The sequence below is a fragment of the Clarias gariepinus genome, chromosome 1, assembly GCF_024256425.1.
Source record: "Clarias gariepinus isolate MV-2021 ecotype Netherlands chromosome 1, CGAR_prim_01v2, whole genome shotgun sequence".
Taxonomy (NCBI): Eukaryota; Metazoa; Chordata; class Actinopteri; order Siluriformes; family Clariidae; genus Clarias; species Clarias gariepinus.
In genome coordinates this window covers 1,389,262-1,410,319 of record NC_071100.1, presented here as the reverse complement: position 1 = coordinate 1,410,319, position 21,058 = coordinate 1,389,262, and the positions used below count along the sequence as shown (strand labels likewise).

General features: G+C 38.6%; 1 protein-coding gene across 2 annotated transcripts; it reads left to right on the top strand.

Annotated features, from left to right (window-relative positions):
- Nucleotides 1–11,173: 11,173 nt before the first annotated feature.
- Nucleotides 11,174–16,235, top strand: LOC128523730 (zinc finger protein OZF-like). Of its 2 annotated transcripts, XR_008360448.1 has the most exons (4): nt 11,174–11,321; nt 11,711–12,969; nt 13,514–13,599; nt 14,897–16,235. XR_008360448.1 is itself a non-coding variant. In XM_053495839.1 (3 exons), exon 2 carries the CDS (start codon nt 11,748–11,750, stop codon nt 12,942–12,944), a length of 1,197 nt encoding a protein of 398 aa, XP_053351814.1. In that variant the 5' UTR covers nt 11,174–11,321; nt 11,711–11,747; the 3' UTR covers nt 12,945–12,969; nt 14,897–16,235. The 2 variants fall into 2 exon arrangements, 1 of the variants encoding a protein (XP_053351814.1); XM_053495839.1 differs by lacking the exon at nt 13,514–13,599.
- Nucleotides 16,236–21,058: the final 4,823 nt, after the last annotated feature.

The following is a 21,058-nucleotide window of genomic DNA, read 5'->3' as shown; positions in this document are numbered from 1 at the left end:
CAGAGCATAAAAGATAAAAAAAAAAAAAGTTCAAGATATATCTACAGGAAACACCCATGCACTTCTGTAAAGTAACTGTTATTACAAAATAGAAATTAAAAGCACAAGAAGAAGAAGAAGAAGTAGATAAATCCATTTTAAAAGATTAATACATTAACGTGCATGTGTTTGTGTGTGTGTGTGTGTGTGTGCAGATAGTAAGTGAGTCAGTGATGGGACAATTACTGCTGTTTTCAATTATTAGATTTCTAGTTGATTGTGTTTCAGAAATATTATAAAGAGTCAGGCATCTATATAGCACCCACCTGAAAAGCCAAAATTTAGTTGGCAGATGTTAAGATTGCATTTCATAAAAGAAAATGCAGGACATGGACCTTGATGAAAGACACTCAAAAAATTATAAATTGGGATTTCATTAAACACCAACCATGACTGTAACTCAATGTAGTATTCATTAGATTAATGGCCAGAATTAATCTTTGTAGTTGACCATGTATCAGTCATACCTCTACCTTAATAACTGTGGAATTAATAATGTGAAAGCATTTTCTGTTAACAAAATTCCTTTCATGTGCCCCTGATGGCCGTTTAATCTTGATGCCAATACAGTCCACCAATGACATTAGGGAAAGCTGTGACACAAATTAATGAGTATCCTGCTGGGAATGTTTGAAGCCCTAGGCTTTTTTTTTTTGTCTCTTTCTCATCTAACAAGTAAGAGACAAAATTGATGTAATATGATTTTTCTGTGACCAGGGAAAGTAATCAAGATGTAAGACAATTCTTTCAAAGCCACATAACATTTTATATGGTGTGGCAAATAGGCCATTTGTTTAGGTTTTCTGCATTTCCCACTGCATAGAGTAACATGTCCTAAGATGGTGCGGCATAGAGAAAAATACACCCCACCACACGTGCTTTGTTACCAAAATCCCATGATCCCCTACAATTTGCTTATCACTCAAAAATAGAAGCATAGATGATGCCATCTTCAAAGATCAATAACTTGGATTTAAATGTCTTAAAAACCAAGATGCTGGTGTTGGACCTCAGGAGAGGAAATCCTGATTCTCTGTACAGTATATGCCGCTCTAGATAAGTGAAAATGCAACCACAGGGGGCGCAATCATGTGTCTTCTTGTGCCAGTCCCAAGTCTGGATAAATGCAGAGTGTTGTGTCAGGAAGGGCATCCGACGTAAAAACATTTGCCAAATCAATGATGCGAATCACAAATATCATTTCCATACCGGATCGGTCGCAGCCCGGGTTAACAACGACTGCCGGCACAGTGGTGTAGTGGTTAGCACTGTTGCCTTGCATCTCCAGATTTATTAGTTCCCTAATTAGTATGTTAATGTTCCTGTAGTGTGTGAATGAATGTGTGTATATGTGTGTGCCCTGCGATGGTTTAGCACCCTGTCCAGGGTGTACCCTGCCTTGTGCCCTAAGCCTCCTGGTCCCTGTGTCCCTGAATACAGGATAAAGCGGTATAGAAGATAAGTGAGTGGTTGAGTGTACAGTCTGGAGTTTGTCGCAATCGTATTTCGCTACTGCTGTACAACCATGTATGTGACAAAAAAAAATCTTGAATTTTGAATCTTGAATGCCACTTGCAAAGTAAAGTAAAGCAACACAGATGATATTTGGAATGGTCAGAGCATGGCTTTGTGCTGTGCAGTGCTTGATCTAAGGCCTCAGTAGTCTGCACAGGTTGCATTTGCCATTCCTAGAAAACCTGTAGCACTCAAACAAATAATTATCCAGAAAAGTCATGGGTCCCACCTGTTAAGAAATCTCTTTCCTGTTCGAAAGCCCTCTGCGGTATCAATACATCATCATTCAACACATGTTCTAAAAAAGGGCATGCCATTGTGGAAAAAGACAGTTTCATTTATGGGACTTTTTTTTTTATAACAATTTAATCCCTGTCTTTAAAACATCTGGGTAACTACAGCAACCTTTTCATTATCATCTGCAATAATATAACCAAGGCCCAGGTTTTCTATTTTTTATAGAAATTATACGTACATGATACATACATACATAAAAACATGGATTCTGTGTAAAGACATTTATTTCTGATCTGAGTGATGTAAAGTGCACAAATAATGCACCAGGATTAATCAAGTCTGGCTGTTAGGAAAAACGTAATTTAGCACTTGCCAATATGGAGGTGTGTACCATGAAGAGAACATGGGGGGAAGTGAGGACATGGTGATTGGTATAGAGTGACAGAGCATGAAAGAAAAATAAGAAGTCCAAGATATATCTGCAGGAAACACCCCCGTACCTCTGTAAAGTAACTGTCATGATAACTTTGAAATTAAAAGCAGAAGAAGAAGAAGAAGAAAATGATGATGATGATGATGATGATAAATACATTTTGTGTAGCTTTATTTCATTGTCACTACTGTGTTTGAAATGGTTTGATATCGTCCTGTATTTGGAGAGCTGACTGGGGTAAAGGTCAGTAAATTAGGGGTTTAATAACTGCTAAAAGTTAGGAATTAACTATTTTTAACAGGGGTCCATTAATGCTGGTACTATCTACTTGAGAAATTTGTCGCTATAGGATCTAATACATAGGTCAATGATTTTGCAGAAGAGATAAGTGAAGTTACAAAGCAACTTTACACAATCAAAATAACTATTTAAGGTTGTATGAAGTGTGTATGAATCAAAATTATAAGATTAAGCTGAGAACGATTTGCATTCAAGATTCAAAATTCAAGATTTTTTTGTCACATACAGTATAGGGTTGTACAGCAGTCAGAAGCAAAATACGATTGCGACAAACTCCAGACTGTGCAGATTAAAAAAAAAAAATAATAATTGAAATAAAACCACTCTAAGACAGTGACCGTGGCAGGGAAAAACTCCCTTAGATAGGAGTAGGAAGAAACCTTGAGAGGAACCAGACTTAACAGAGAACCCATCCCAATTTGAGTGATAACAGATAACAGGGATTTATCTGCAGTCAGGAGATGGAAGGCTGGAAGTTAGGTATAATAGGAGATGTGTTTAAGTTAATATGGAGTCTAGTTCATTAGTAGAGGTAGACTGTGGGAAACTCCAGTCTCGAACTATCAAGCAACTGCAGTCACGAGTCCTCAGAGAACAGACATCAGCATCAGCCGAGGCCAGGCCCATCTTCGTGGAAAAGTGGCCAGTCCCCAGTCACCACATCCACTCACGGCAGACCAAACGGGGCATGCATGCAACGAGATCTCCAACCAGAATCAGGGTACCAGGATGAGTCAGACAGGTTCAGAGGGCAGATGGGGGCTGGATCACTGGCAGCTCAGGAGTGACATGTATAGTTTGACAGAGAGACAGACAGAGGGAAAAGAGAGACTCCTTGAAATTGAAATAACACTGAGACTATTTGAAAGTCCATTCCATAACTTTGAAGCTTTGTAAGAAAAAGCTCTGCCCCCTCTAGTAGTTTTCATAATACGCGATACTGACAAGCAGCCTGCATCCTTCAATTGAAGTAGGCATGGCGTATCATAAGACAATAGCAGTTCACTCAGATACTGTGGCGCAAGACCATTTAATACTTTATATTGTAAGTCAAAAGTAATATTTTAAATCAATGCAGAATTTCACAGGGAGGGATTGTGCTCGTATCTTCTGATTCTAGTGAGGACTCTCGCTGCTGAATTCTGAACTAACTGAAGCTTGTTTAAGCACCTAGTTGAACAACCAGACAGTAAGACATTACAATAGTCCAACCTAGAGATGCTAAAAGCTAAAAACTAGTTTTTCTGCATCATTTAGTAACAATATATTTCTTAACTTGGCAATATTTCTGAGGTAAAAGAATGCTATCCTGGTACTATTGTCTACATGAGCTTTAAATGAAAGGCTGGAATCTATAATCACACCGAGGTCTTTTACTGTTGCACTTGATGGAACAGAAAAACCATCTAAAGTTACATTGTGATCTAAAATCTTACTTCTAGCTGCTTGTGGTCATATGACTAGAACTTCTGTCTTATTAGGATTAAGCAGAAGGAAGTTAATTAACATCCAATCTCATGTCCTGCACATATTGCTTAACTTTAGTAGGCTGTTTTTTTTCATCTGGTTTTGCTGCGACATATAACTGTGTGTCATCAGCATAACAATAAAAACTAATACCATGCTTATAAATTATGTTGCCCAGAGAAAGCATGTTAAGAGAAAAAAAAGCAGTGGGCCTAAAACTGAACGCTGTGGAACACCAAACTTTACTTTAGAGCATGCAGAATGGTCACCAGTTAAATATACAAACTGATAACGATCAGTCAAATAGGATCTGAGCCATAAGAGGGCCGTTCTTATAATTCCTACTACATTTTCTAATGTGTAAAGGAGAATACTATGATCAATAGTGTCAAAAGCTGCACTGAGGTTGAGTAACACAAGGAGTGACTGGGGACTGGCCACTTTTCCACGAAGATGGGCCTGGCCTCGGCTGATGCTGATGTCTGTTCTCTAAGGACTCATGACTGCAGTTGCTTGATAGTTCGAGACTGGAGTTTCCTACAGTCTACCTCTACTAATGAACTAGACTCTATATACTTGTGTTACTCGATGCACCCCTGATCAGAGGCCAATAGGAGGTCATTTACTACTTTAACAAGTACTGTCTCAGTGCTGTGATGAGGCCTAAATCCTAACTGATACTGATACTGACTGATAATTCGTTTATGCTATTCCTATGTATATATGAACATAGTTGCTGGGCTACTATCCTTTCCAGAATCTTAGAGATAAAAGGGAGGGTTGGTATCGGCCTGTAATTGGACAGCTTAAATTAGTTCACTCTCTTCAAGGGGAGTAAAGTATTCAAGGTTCTGATCTGGTGTGGTTAGTTTATCATCTGTATAACTTAAATTGTCTGGTTTTAAAGCCTGAACTTTTTGCCTAATATTCATGATTTTATTATTGAAAAAGTTCATAAAGTCCTCACTACTGTTTGTTGTTGTTGTGTTGTGTTTTAGATGCCTATTGACAGCAGGCAACAGAGCTCATGAACCTTTCAAGCTCAAACTTTAAATACTGATATAGATTTAATCTTCAACTTCTCTTATTTTTTGTATCAATAATGATTCTTCTTTGACTGCACTTTCTCCATTCATAAAAAAATGCAAAAAAAAGTTGTCCTGTGCATTTCTCTCCGAAAATGGGTCGTTCCAGACATTGTTCAAAAGAACAGCGTACTTTGATTCAAAAGTTGATTAAAGATGGGAAAACATACAAAAAAGTGCAGGAAATAATGATAGGCTGCTCTGCTAAAATGATATCAAAAGCTATCAGCAAGAAGCCTCCACAAAGTCTTATTGTTGGAAAAAAGACATGTGCTGAAGAGGTTACAGTTCGCCAAAGAACACATTGACTGGCCTAAAGAGAAATAGTGCAAAATCTTTTGGACTGATGAAAGCAAGATTGTTCTTTTTGGGTCTATAGGCCGCAGACAATTTGTCAGGCCCCCAAACACTAAGTTCAAGCCACAGTACACTGTGAAGACAGTGAAGCATGGAGGCACAAGCATCATGATATGGGGATGCTTCTCATACTATGGTGTTGGGTCTATTTATCACATTTCAGGGATCATGGATCAATTTGAGTCCATTAGAATACTTAAAGAGGTCATATTGCCTTATGCCGAAGAGGAAATGCCCTTGAAATGGGTGTTTCAACAAGACAGTGACCCCAAACACACCAGTAAGCCAGCAGGATCTTGGTTCTAGACCAACAAGATTAACATTATGGGGTGTCCAACCCAATCCCCAGACTTTAATCCAATAGAAAACTTGTGGGGTGACAATAAAAATGCTGTTTCTAAGGCAAAACCAAGAAATGCAGAGGAATTGTGGCATGTAGTACAATTGTCTTGGGCTGGAATACCTGTTCAAAGGTGCTAGAAGTTGGTTGACTCCATGTAGCACAGATATGAAGCAGTTCTCAGAAACCATGGTTATACAATTAAATATTAGTTCAGAGGTGCACAAGAAAGATTTAACTTCAAGCATTTTTGTTTAAATGGTAAATTCATCACTTTGTAAAGATAAATGATGACACTGCTATTTTTTTAACTAATATTTTTGACTAATGTTTGTTTTTCTTTACTTTCTGCAAACTACTAATACAGTTAGCACATTTTTCTTCAGGTTGTGATTCAGAATAAAACGTGCAGGGTGTCCAATGCAATGTAATTCAAATTATTTTTTTTTTTTTCAACACACTGCAATTAATTTGAACACAACTGTATATATATATTTTTTTCATGCCCATGCCCCCAACAGGAAAAACAGCTTGAATGGAGAAACAAAGTTCTTTAATGCCCATTATTGTAAGGTTATGATGTCGAAAACACATCATTATTGAATGGAACACTGTGGTACCCCACAAGTAAGGGGAAATTAGAATCTGTCCAATCTGTGGGGTCAATCTTGAGCTTTTGCAGTGGAGGCTGAACAACAGCATGTTTAAAAGCATCAGGAACAATTCCAGTTTCAAGACTACCATGAGTTAATGTTAAATGTTAGGGGCAATTGTAATAAAGGTCTTTTTAATGAGTCAATAAGTTGGTTTCAAATGAGTGATTATATCATGCAAATGAGAGAGAAAAACAGGGTTAAACTGATTTAGAACAGTTAACCACACTGGAGGAACAGCTGGGTCATAAGCAGGAGGTGTAATAAGTGCTCTAATGTCATTGATTTTATTTATAAAAAAATGTTAGGAGATTCTCACACTTATTTGCAGTAAGATTATGGCAGATAATGTTTTGGGGGTTAATAACAGTGTTTAATGTGTTAAATAGAATTGTGGTGGGTGTTTTCACTCAAATCAGAAAAATATTCAGTTCCCTCTGTTTTAACAGTTTTTTTATGGATCTACAGGAATCATGTGGTAAAAGCAATAACAAACCATGCACACTGATTACTATGAGTAAGTGAGTGTGCGGATAAATAAAACTGAACACATGGATTAATAAAATGAGACATTCTTACCGTTTTTCAACCCCTGGAATGAATATGATGTGATATAGATATAGATATGGCGAATTTCTTTATAATGAAATGCATTGTATTGTTTTTAAATCACTTTAAACACAACCCATTTTTTAATGATTCTTAAAATAAATAAATCCATAAATAAATAAATTAATTAATTAATAAAAAAGTGATTGCATTATGTTTCATGACATCCTTAATTTGCTTTGTTTACTGCAGTATATTTGATAATCAATGGAAATGTGTTAATGTTTTTTGTGTTAATGTTATGGCTGATAATTGGATGAATTGGATAAAACATCAAGTACTAACAGTAAATTAAGGATGTCTTGGATCATAATGCAATAATTTACATAGTGTATAGAGTTTTTACAAAACAATGAAGTGTGTTATAATGAGGAACATCACCATCTCTTACAATCCAGGAATTAAAAATGGTATTGATGTCAAGTTCATAATCTGTAGTAGCTCTGTGGCTTTACTGAGCTGGGGATAAAAATAACACATCTTGATGGGAGAACCAACTTCGACACAACAAACCAATCAGTATGCTCTGTGTATTGATCCGCATGCACAGTTTAGTAATCTGAACGTTGTATGAATGCAAACCATTCGATAGATAAAATTAAATCCAGGGTGGGACCATGTTAATGAGTCGGGCTACACACCCACTGAAAAAGACTAAAAGACTCAATGAGATAAACCAGACGTTTAGATGGACAACATGCATGAATATTAAACTCTCCAGTAATTAATTATGGTGAAACCTCAGCAGAAACAGTTAAAGATCAAAAAAGAAAATCTTTGTTAAACTACACAGGATGGGATGGTTCTAGTCCATATAAAAGAACGAGTTTAGTACTAGAATAAACTTAAGTAGATATTTGGCGACAATGAAAATTGTTACAAGATATTGAGACCAAGCCACCACCATGACCCATCAGCTGGGGAGAGTTGAAGAACTTAGAGGCCACAGGATAGAGGCAACTTCGAATAAAGAGCTTGAGTCACTGCCACTCAACCAAGTTTCAGTCACGAGTAGACAGTCCAACCTATTTAAAGTGAAAAAAATATTTGAGAATGAAAGTCTTGTTTGTTATCGATCTGGCATTAACCAAAGTCATCATGTTCTGGACCAAGAAAACATAAGACCAGGCACGTGGGATGAGTGTAAAGACACAATGGGTGGAACCCATTGATAGATGGGTGCAATGAACCTAGGGTAAGAGTCCACAAGTAAGGAACAGGTGATGAGTGTGAACCTTGAATCTTAATGATAAGCTTCCTCATTTTTCCCCGCGCCCACAGTGTTTAACTCGGGTATATGGCACAAACAGAGCGGCGTAGGTTCACCAGTATGTTTGCTAGAAAGAGTGGTCAAATTATTTGGATGCAGCAAGCAAACAAATCTATTTAGAAGATTTACAATTACTGGAACTGACTAACGGACTCTTCAATGCATTATTAAGACCAGAAAGCATAGCGCTGAATGTAGTGGGAGAAAAGTAGTCAAAAATCAATCATAAACGTAGATCACTTGAACGCTTAGTAAAATTTCATGGTAAAAACTCAACAGTAAAAACCATAACTATGTTTAATATTAACATTAAGAGCATTTCCATACACAAAGACACACACACAATGGGATGAGAACTCACAGGATTGGGACTAAACAGCTGTGTTTAGCTGTGTCCATAAGAAAACCACTTGTTAGTGAGACTCATCAGATAAAGGATTCAGTTGACTGGAGCCATGGAAAAAAGTCATGTGATCTAAGGAGTCCAGATGTAGCCTATACCAGAGTGATGGTGGGAGAACATACAAACGTCAGGGTCACAGATATTAGACAGAAATCGAACGCTTGACCAGATGTCTGTTTATTTAAACAATGCGTCTGTAAATGATCAAAACCCCATTTTTGTAAATAGTCTGTTTAAAATATAGTTTAAATTGTAATGGCAAACGCAGTGGTAAAGTGCTCGCCCTATCATCCGGAGATCGCTGGTTCAGCTCTCGGGTGATGCTGTTACCCCTTACAGCTAAAGGTGTAGCGAGCCATTCGAAAAGATGCGGTCAGCTGGCGTCACGTGGTTCAGAAACACGTGATAGTCTTTGGCCCTCCCGACTGAGTGGTTGTAGTAGCCTTAATGAGGGAGCCCCCTAGTGACGGGGAGGAAATGGACACGACTAAATTAGGGAGAAAATCTGGAAAAAATTTAACAAAAAAAAAAACATTTTAATGGCATGGCAAGTTTATTTGTGTAGCACATTTCATACACAGTGGTAATTTAAAGTGCTTTCTGTAAAAGAGAAGAAAACAATCATAAAATGATATAATAATAATATCAATAAAATGTTTTAAATTATTTAGAATTTGATTTAAAATTAAAATAAAACAGTTAAAAATATTAGATGAACATAAAATAGTGCAGTCAGATGTCTTTTCTTCAGTGCCACTGTCTCTAAGCCGTAGAGCATCGCTTTTCTCACCACTGTTCTGTACACCTATACTTTCATTCTCGCTGATACTCTTTTATCACACAACACACCTGAAACTTTTCTCCACCCATTCCAACCTGCCTGTACCCGCCTCTTCACCTCCTTTCTCTCCATTGCTCTGGACCATTGACCCTAAGTACTTAAAGTCCTGCACCTTCTGCTCCCTGAAGCCTCACCATTCCTCTTGGGTTCCTCTCATTCACACACGTATTCCATCTTGCTGCGGCTAACCTTCATTCCTCTGCTTTCCAGAGCATACCTCCACCTTTCCAAATTTTCCTCAACCTGTTCCCTGCTCTCGCTACAAAGCACAATGTCATCTGCAAATATCATAGTCCATGGAGACTCCTGTCTAACCTCATCTGTCATCCTGTCCATCACCAAAGCAAACAAAAAGGGGCTCAGAGCCGATCCTTGATGCAGACCCACCTCCACCTGTAACTCTTCTGTCACACCTACAGCACATCTCACCACAGTCTAACAGCTCTCATACATGTCCTGCACCACTCTAACATACTTCTTTGCCACTCCAGACTTCCTCATACAATACCACAGCTCCTCTCTCTGCACCCTGTCATACGCTTTCTCTAGATCTACAAAAACACAATGCAACTCTTTATTTCCTTCTCTGTACTTCTCCATAAGCATCCTCAAAGCAAATACTGCATCTGATGAACTCTTTCTGTAGTTTATACAATCAGTTAACACAATGGCACTCTGCAAGAAAGGACAGAGGTCTTTCAACATCTGCAATACCATTCTTCAGATGTTTTACAAATCTGTTGTGGCAAGTGTCGTTTTTTATGCTGTGGTCTGTTGGGGCTTCAACATGAAAGCGGCAGACAAAAACAGCCTGGACAAAGTCATTAAAAGGGCCGGATCTGTCCTGGGCATGAAGCTGGACTCTGTTGATGTTGTGGCAAGGAGGAGGATTCTGTCTAAAATACACACAATCCTGAACAATCCTTCTCACCCCCATACAGTATTCTCTCCGACCAGAGGAGCAATTTCAGCCAGAGATTAATTATGACCAGGTGTTCTACAGAACACCATAGGAGAACTTTTCTCCCAATTGCCATTAAATGATACACCTCGTCTCTGTAACGTTTACACTACGGGATACGGACTGTCAGTAGTTACTGTTTAAAAACACTTTATGACACTACTGTTCCCAAAACTCAAGATTTAGGTTTCAAGTGCAATATCTGATTACCAGTACATCTGTGCAATATTGGTATATTGATTATTTTCAGTGCAATATGTAACCTTGTGCTATATTTAATTCTATTTTTACTTCCATTTATTGTATTTATTTTTTATTTTTATTGTCTGATCTATTTTTTCCCTTTCTTCCTGCTAAATTAAATTAATGTAACCAAGACAAAGTGATTTCCCTCTGGGATTAATAAAGTTCTTTGAATCTTGAATCCTTGAATCTGATGGTGTGTAGTCTTTGTCTAGGTGCTAGATCAGAGCAGATGGAGGTAAGATTTAGAGAAATAGAGAAACTATTGCGGAGGAACCAATAATCTCTGTAATTATATTTTAGTTTTACTGAACAGAATAAAACAGACTGTGAATAGATTCTTAATGGTTCCGTTCACCATCCAGTCCAGTAGGGGGCAGTGAAACACCCAACTAAAAGACAAAGGAGAAGAAGAGCTAAAGACGTTGTGTTACTTGGACGGCCTAGTTATCCAGCTAAGCTAAAACAATCTCTACATTTAGCTGTTTCTACCTGCAGTTTTACAGAGAATCTTAAATCAGTTCAATTAAAAACAGCATTTGGAGAGGATTAACTCACTGATCCTGAGGTAAGTTAAAGTCTAAACACTTACTGACTGGATCCTGACTGACAGAGAAATTTCATTCATTCATCTCGTTATCATCTAGACACATTTTTCTCACACACACACAATTTATTATTATTATTAATATTTTATTATTATTATTATTATTTATTTATTTTTTTTATTAAATTTCTTTCATCTTTGTGAAGCTGCTTTGAGACAATGACCATTGTTAAAAGCGCTATATAAATAAAATTGAATTGAATTAAATCCTACATAGAGCTCTGTTTCGGTAATAGTGTGTGTACTACCAGAAGATAATAATGATCATTAAAAAAAAATATGTTGGTATTGAGAAATGTTTTGTATTGTTCATGATGCTAAATTTTATTTTATGTTATTCTTTCTAACAGGAATAATAAAAAGAAAAAAAAAGACATTCTTTGTACTATGACGAATCAAGAAGAAACTCAGACAGACCTTCACCACTGCTTAGAGTGTGGAAAGAGTTTTAGTCAAAAGAAGGGTCTCACAGCACACCAGCGCATCCACAGACAAGAAAAACCACATCAGTGCTCAAAATGTGGAAAGAGTTTTACTTGTAAATACCGTCTCCAGAGACATCAGCACGTTCACACAGGAAAGAAGCCGTATCAGTGCCCAGAGTGTGGAAAGAGTTTTAGTCAAGAGAGGTACTTCTCAGCACACCAGCTCATCCACAGCCAAGGCAAGCCACATCAGTGCTCACAGTGTGGAAAGAGGTTCCTTAATAAATATCATCTCAAACAACATCAGCACACTCATACAGGAGAGAAGCCGCATCAGTGCTCCCAGTGTGGAAAGAGTTTTAGTCAAGAGAGGTACCTCACAGCCCACCAGCTCATCCACAGCCAAGGCAAGTCACATCAGTGCTCACAGTGTGGAAAGAGTTTTGTTAACAAGAGAGGTTTAAAATTGCACGAATACATGCATACAGGAGAGAAGCTGCATCAGTGCTCACAGTGTGAAAAGAGTTTCATTAATAAACATCGTCTCCGACAACACCAGCGCTCTCATACAGGAGTGAAGCCGCACCAATGCTCACAATGTGGAAAAAGTTTTGCTATCATAAGAGATTTGAAAATACACGAGTACATCCATACAGGAGAGAAGCCACATCAGTGCTCACAGTGTGGGAAGAGTTTTAATCAAAAGTATTATCTCAAGAAACATCAGCGCATTCACTCAGGAGACAAACCGTTTCACTGTTCACAGTGTGGGAAGAGTTTTAATCAAAAGGATTCTTTTAAGCAACACCAGCGCATTCACACAGGGGACAAACTGCTTCACTGTTCACAGTGTGGAAAGGGTTTTAATCAAAAGGATTCTTTCAAGAAACATCAGCGCGTTCACACAGGAGACAAACCGTTTCACTGTTCACAGTGTGGGAAGAGTTTTAGTCGAAAGGATTCTCTCAAGCAACATCAGCGCATTCACACTGGAGACAAACCGTTTCACTGTTCACAGTGTGGGAAGAGTTTTACTCAAAGCAGCACTCTTGTGCAACATCAACGTATTCACACTGGGGAGAAGCCGTATTACTGCTCCATGTGTGGAAATAATTTTTCTCGAATCAGCTCTTTTAATAAGCATTTATGCATGCACTGAAGGAGAGTAAAAAAGTATTCCCAAGGTACATGTCCTTACACAAATTTCAAAATTTTTACAAATTTGTTTTTTTTCTATATTTTGTGAATGTTTTTATTCGTACAGTATATTTCTATTTTTATCCTAGCTAAATTTATTTTCTATCAGATTTTTTATTTATATTTTTTTATCAATAAGCTTTCATTTTCCTTTTTAAGGTTACTGGTGGGCGTATAAGCATTTTACTGCATATCGTACTGTGTATGTGACAAATAAAATTTGAAGAGATGCTTTAGGGCCACAAACTGGGATGCATTATGTGAAACACATGGTGAGGACATTAAAGGAGTTATTGACTAATACAACATTGAACTTAGGTTTGGATAGCGTGAATTAATTAAATATGTTCTTTAATAGTTTTAATGTACATAATATGTTTTGTCCTCCTCCAGTTCAGTTTTAAACACCTGTAACAAGTAGATCTGTGGCAGCTTCCTCAGTCTGTCGTTGCTTCAATAAACATGACAATACACACTGTGATGCGATCTTAAGTTCATTTCCACTCGCCTCTCTTTCCTAACTTACCACAGTTCCCAGTTTCTGCACCAAGAGCATATAGAGGTGGATGATGCAGTAATTAATCTGTTGCATGAAGCTTACTCAATCCTGGACCATGGTGAGGATTGTTTGTTTGATAGTAGTTTTGACATGTTTTAAAATTAGCGCCAGTTGTGTGAAAGCTTTATGCACACAGACCAATCTTCTAGATGTGGGACTCTGCGTGAAGTTATCCTATTCGCACTGCTCTAATCACAACTGTTTCAAGTGCCTGTAATAGAGCTGTGCAAGACTGTCATAATCTAAACGGGTTCCAAGAAAATTCAAAAGTAATGGGAGCAGGGTAATGAGTGATCGGGACAATTTTGCTGCTGTCAAGCACCTGAACAATGAATGGTTGACTTAAAGATGTGAGGTCTTGAATTGGGAAGACATGGAGAAAAAGACAAAAAGTAGTTTTGATCTTCCTTTGGGGTCCACTAAGGCATGCGTGACCGACTGATTCTCAATGGTTTTTAAAGCTGATGACAAATGTCTTATTGAAACCATTTCCAGGTGTTGATGAGGGTCACTAATTTATTGAATGCCTGAAGGTCAGATGGGAGCTCTCGAGTTGCTAGCTCATCCTTGATTAAGTCAGACAGACGGTTGAATCTGCTGAAATGTGGGTGCTCACCCTAGCCACAAAAGGGAGTCACCGGTGTCTGTCTGATAGCCCATGAATTAACGTTTAAAAAATGTCCTTATTTCGTTAGTGATTTCTTTTTTTTACATGTGAAGCAGCCAGGAATGTGATCACTCCTGTGCCTTTCCTGTAGGGAGGGTAATGATTGGGCAACATTGGACCATTCTGTGGGGAATGATGAGGTCTTCAGTTCGAGCATGAGGTAACATTGAGAAAGATAAGGACAGAAGGTGGAAGGATCCCCATCATAGTAGGCAGGCAGTGTGGGGTGGCATAGTTCATGAACAAAAGAATGCACTGGAAGGAGCAATGTCAGAGTCTCGGTGATGACTTGGAGTGTGATGGTAATCTGGCAGATCTCATGCCCCTTTAGACGAGTACTGTACACCATGCTGGGGGGGTTACTGCGTGACTGGAGAAACAAAGTTCTTTAATGGCCATTAATGTAACGTAAGTACATTACACAAGTCCACAAGTAAGGGGAGACTAAAATTTGTCAGATCTGTGGGGTCAATCTTGGGCTTTTGCAGTGGAGGCTGAACAATAGAATGTTTAAAAGCATCAGGAACAATTCCAATTTCAAGACTATCTAAGGGTTATTCCTATCCTTAAGAAACCCTGCCTGGACCCATCAGAAGTTAACAACTATCACCTGGTATCACTTATCTCTTTTATTTCCAAAATTCTTGAAAGGTCTGTTTATCACCAAATGTCTCTTTATCCATCACAGAACAACCTTAATGATCGCAACCAATCTGGACTCAAAGTGGCACATTCCACAGAGACTGCCCTTCTGTCAGTCACTGAAAATCTCCATGCTGCTAGATCTGCTAAACTGTTATCTGTCCTCATCCTCCTGGACCTGTCTGCTGCATTTGACACAGTTGACCACATGATTCTATCATCTATTCTTACAAGCCTTGGAATTTGTGGAACCACGTTTGCTTCTTACCTAGAAGATAGGATGTATGAGGTAATATGGAGGGCATCCACATCTGCCCCACGCAAACTCTCTGCTGTTCTCACACTATGCCCGGTCTCTTGGTAAGGTCATTTCATCACATGGATTTTTCATACCATTGTTATGCAGATGACACCCAAATTATTCTCTCCTTTCCTCCCTCTGACACTCAGGTTTCCACCCCGATCCCAGCATGTCTGGCAGACATCTCATCCTGGATGGCAGCTCATTAGCTGAATTTCAATCTGAATAAAACTGAACTGGTGACTCATCTTGAGGTCAGGACCTCGTGATATCCCTGGACAAGAATGAAATCACTCCTTCAGCTACTTTTTTCAGAATGTTGGGAGATTCTCACACTAATTTGCAGTGATATCATGGCAGATAATGTTTTGGGGCTTAGTAACAGTGTTTACTGTGTTCTTTGTTTACTGTGGTGGTTTACTGGTGTGTTTTCAATCAAATCAGAAAAATATTCCGTTCCCTCTGTTTCAACAGTTTTTTACAGATCTACAGGGATAAAGTGGTAAAAACAATAACACACCATGCACACTGATTACTAAAATGATTGTGCGGATTAATAAAACTATTGGATTAACAAACCGAGATGCATTTTTCTTAGACCCACCCTTGTGAAAATGGCATATTCAGAAAATGGCTTGTCAGTGAGAGGTTGGTCATGGACCATTGACGTTCTACGCATTCTAAAAATGATATTTTTACCGTTTTTAATCCCTGCAATGAATATGATATAGATCTGGAGAATTTCTTTATTATTAAATCTGTCTCTTACATTCCAGGCATTAAAAACTGTATCAATGTCAAGTTCATAATCTGTAGAACCTCTGTGGTCTGTGCATAACCTCTCGCGGACAAGCCTCTCTCTGTTTTATTGAGCTGGGGATAAGAATACCATCTTGATGGGAGACCAACTTCGACACAACACCGGCAAACCAATCAGTGTGCTCTGTTTATTAATACACTCACACGGTTTAGTAATTCGAAAATTGTATAAATGCAAACCATGAGATAAAATTAAATCCAGGGTGGGACCATGTTCATGTGTTGGACTACACACCCACTGAAGAAGATTAAAAGACTCAATGAAATAAACCAGACGAATAGATGGACAACATACATGAATATTAAAATCTCCAGTAATTAAATATGGTTAAACCTCAGCAGAAACAGTTAAAAGATCAGAAAGGAAAGTTTTTGTTAAACTACATAGGATGGGATGGTTCTAGTCCATATGAAAGAACTAGACATCAGCACTAGAATGAACTTAAGTAGATATTTGGCGGCAATGAAAATTGTTACGAGATATTGAGTATATATTCTAAGCATTTCACTGCATATCGTACTGTGTATGTGACAAATAAAATTTGAACTGAGACCAAGCCACCACCATAACTCGTCAGCTGGGAAGAGTTGAAGAACTTAAGAGGCCACAGGAACAACTTAGGATAAAACGCTTGACTCACTGTCACTCAACCAGGTCTCAGTCGCGAGTTTTCCTTCATAAGACCAGGCACCTGAGATGAGTGTAAAGACACAACGGGTGGAACCCATTGATGAATGGGGTGCAATGAACGGCGAGCAATATAATGACCCCTGGGTAAGAGTCCAGAAGTAAGGAACTGGTGATTATTGTGAGCCTTGAATCTTAATGATAAGCCTCCCCATTTTTCCAGGCGCCTACAGCGTTTACTCGGGTATATGGCGCAAACAGAGCAGTGTGGGTTCACCAGTATGTTTGCTAGAAAGAGAGGTCAAATTATTTAGCTGCACCAACCAAACAAATCTATTTAGAAGATTTACATTTACTGGAACTGACTAACGGACTCTTCGATGCATTATTAAGGCCAGAAAGAATAGCATTGAATGTAGTCGAAGAAAAGTGGTCAGAAAATCAATCATGAATATAAATCACTTGAGCACTTGCCGATATATCATGGTAAAAAATCTACAGTAAAAACCATAGCTATGTTTAATAGTAACAGGAAAAGCATTTCCATACACACAGACAACAGTTGCTGTTTAAGTTTTTATAATAGCAATTTACATATACTCCAGATTGTTATGAAGAGTGATCAGAGTGAACATGAATTGCATAGTCCTTCTTTGCCATGAAAATTAACTAAATCCCAAAAAAACCTTTCCACTGCATTTCATTGCTGTCATTAAAGGACCTGCTGAGATCATTTCAGTAATCATCCTGTTAACTTAGGTGAGAATGTTGATGAGCACAAGGCTGGAGATCATTATGTCAGGCTGATTGGGTTAGAATGGCAGACTTGACATTTTAAAAGGAGGGTGATGCATGAAATCATTGTTATTACATTGGTAACCATGGTGACCTGCAAAGAAACATGTGCAGCCATCATTGCGGTGCACAAAAATGGGTTCACAGGCAAGGATATTGTGGCTACTAAGATTGCACCTAAATCAACAATTTATAGGATCATCAGGAACTTTAAGGAAAGCGGTTAAATTCTTGTTAAGAAGGCTTCAGGGCGTCCAAGAAAGTCCAGCAAGCGCCAGGATCGTCTCCTAAAGAGGATTCAGCTGCGGGATCGGAGTGCCACCAGTGCAGAGCTCGCTCAGGAATGGCAGCAGACAGGTGTGAGAGCATCTGCATGCACAGTGAGGCGAAGACTTTTGGAAGATGGCCTGGTGTCAAGAAGGGCAGCAAAGAAGCCACTTCTCTGCAAAAAAAAACATCAGGGACAGATTTATCTTCTGCAGAAAGTATGGTGAATAGACTGCGGAGGACTGGGGCAAAGTCATGTTCTCTGCTTGTCTGGAGAAGAAAAGGTAAGAGCTAACATCAGTCCTGTGTCATGCCAACAGTAAAGCTTCCTGAGACCATTCATGTGTGGGGTTGCTTCTCATGCAAGGGAGTGGGCTCACTCACAATTTTGCCCAAAAACACAGCCATGAATAAAGAACGGTACCAAAACACCCTCCAACAGCAACTTCTTCCAACAATCCAACAACAGTTTGGTGAAGAACAATGCATTTTCCAGTACGATGGAGCACCGTGCCATAAGGCAAAAGTGGCTCGGGGACCAAAACGTTAAAATTTTGGGTCCATGGCCTGGAAACTCCCTAGATCTTAATCCCATTGAGAACTTGTGGTCAATCCTCAAGAGGGGGGCCAACAAACAAAAACCTACTAATTCTGACAAACTCCAAGAAGTGATTATGCAAGAATGGGTTGCTATCAGTCAGGATTTGGCCCAGAAGGTGATGCAAATACTGACTCTTTGCATAAATGTCATGTAATTGTCGATAAAAGCCTTTGAAACGTATGAGTGCTTGTGATTATATTTCAGTACATCACAGAAACAACTGAAACAAAGATCAAAAAAACATTTAGCAGCAAACTTTGTAAAAACTAATATTTGTGTCATTCTCAAAACTTTTGGCCACGACTGTACTGTATAGTTTTCATCTTTTAAAATAAATAAATAAATACTGCCAAAATGTCTCATTTTGCTGTCAAACTGTTTATAAGCCTCCTGGGTCTCTGTGAGACTGGCGCTACTGGACAATGAAACTATTGTCTTCATAGGTAGTTTTATATGTTATTTGTCTTATTGTTCTTTCCTCTGTTTCTTTGTTTTACAAATATGACCCAAGATATGTTCAGTAATACTTTTTTTACATTTTTGTATTGTGCTATATTTTTATACTAGTTTGTGGTTTTAAAAATTAATCTCCACTTTAATGAGCCAGTGTATTATGATGTGGTGGACTGCTGGATCCAGCCTCGCTGTCCCTGACCGTAATGTTAGAGCTGTTAGAACACGGATGGAATAGACCAAACTAATTAATATTGAGGAATGGCAATACATGCGCATGCGCTGTAACATAAAACACATGCTCTTTGTCGGCGGTGCACATGCGATCGACGCACTTATCCATATGCGTAGAAGAGAGATACGATAATATGGTTTCCGTCATTTTTTATATTTGTGTACTGACTGGGCCACATTGGTCAGCGGCCCACCGGGAAAACTCCCAGTGCTCCAGATGGCCAGTCCGCCACTGCGCACACGTCATTTATTGTAGGCTACTTGTGTCATAGAGGAGATCTCTCTCTCTCTCTCTCTGTCTCTCTCTCTCGCACATCGGGGTCTCTCTCCCATCTATTGAAGACATCTACACCACACGCTGCATCCGCAAAGCCACCAGCATTGTGGCTGATCGGACACACCCCTCTCACACAAACTTCACACTCCTGCCATCTGGAAAAAGGTACCAAAGCATTCGGGCACACACATCCAGACTGTGCAACAGTTTTTTTCCACAAGCCATCCGTCTCCTCAACAAAAAGGGACTGGACTGATAAACACAAACACAAACAAACACAAACATTATCACACAGCTTAACTCAACTACCTTAAAATATTGGGACTGGACTGACTAATCAACACATGTGCAGACACACTGACCTACACCACCAAATTATCGTACACACCAACCTGTAAATGCTTCACTGTTTATCTTTTGCACAATGATCATTACTGGACTAATTTTTGCACTAATTCCTCAATTCTTGCTGCTGTTTTAAAGAATGTTTATGTTTACCCACTACCTCAACACCATATTTTATGTTCTGTTATGTCGTGGTTGCGCACTGTCACTTTGTTGTTGCTCTTGTTTGCACATTTGCACGTGCACTTTATGTTGTCTGTAAAAATGTTATACTTAGCTAGTTAGTTTTTGTTAATGTATGTTGTAATTTATGTTAGGTCTCTCTGTCCTGTCTCTGCTAGCCAGCTAACTAGGCTTCTTGGTTAGCTAGTTCAGTGTCTATGTTAATTTATGTTGTAAATTTATGTTGCATGTAGCACCTTGGTCCTGGAGGAACGTTGTTTCGTTTCACTGTGTACTAAGTGTATATGGCTGTAATGACAATAAAGCCTACTTGAACTTGAACTTGAACACACAGGCTCCAGGATATGTTTAGTAATATCGGATTTATTTATATTTCACTTTTAACCAGGGCTACTATCGCAAAGCAGTTTACAAAATTAAAAGACGATTAGAGAAATGAGAATGAAATATGTGAGGAAATATGTATGAATTAAAATGATCAGAGTGACCATAAGAAGGGGTAAAAACTGAGTTTTGCTTTCAAGCTTTACTTGCAGATACAGAATGCGTCGTTTTCTCAAACATGATTTTTCCAACTTGATGTTTTTTACAGATTCAGACAGATTGAATTTGGGAATGCACCCCAAAGAACCTAAAGCACAAGCAAACACACACTGCAGAGGAAAGCAGAGATGTTCATTCACACCACTAATCGTCTTGTGTCTTGTAATTAAAGTATTCTTCGTGTAGGTTCGGTGGTTAAACACACACACACACATACCATTTCAATTACCGGACTTCATAACATATTAAGAATAAGAGTGAAAAAAAAATGAGGAAGCACAGTGGGAAATCTTTTAATCCCCACACATTACGTTTGTCCTGTACACTGTAGCTATGTTTGTTAGGGCACTTGTTAATACACAGTACTGTAATGCATCAAAACACTCACATCATGGTTTGTTTTTAAAATTGTTTATCACCCTGTTCAGCAAAATAAACAATGTCTATGGCCAATTTACTGTGAACGTATCAAAGTCTTGGTCTTACAGAGACGAGTGCCTTCAGATCCTTCTGCACTCATGTTATCATGTAAGTTATCATATTGGTTCATTTCAATTAAGGGCAAAAAGTACAGACAAAAACAGTTAAAGGTATGTCTATGTGTGTGTTTCTGGATTTATCAGTTGGCTTTAACACAAACGCATTTGTGCGCCGGCGAGTCGAAAGACCCCCAAAGCAATTAGTCAGTACATTCTCTGTTGAGATTTCTAATTCTCACCTTCCACTCCGTCTAAGTTTTTTTTTTCTTTTAATGTAGTTCTT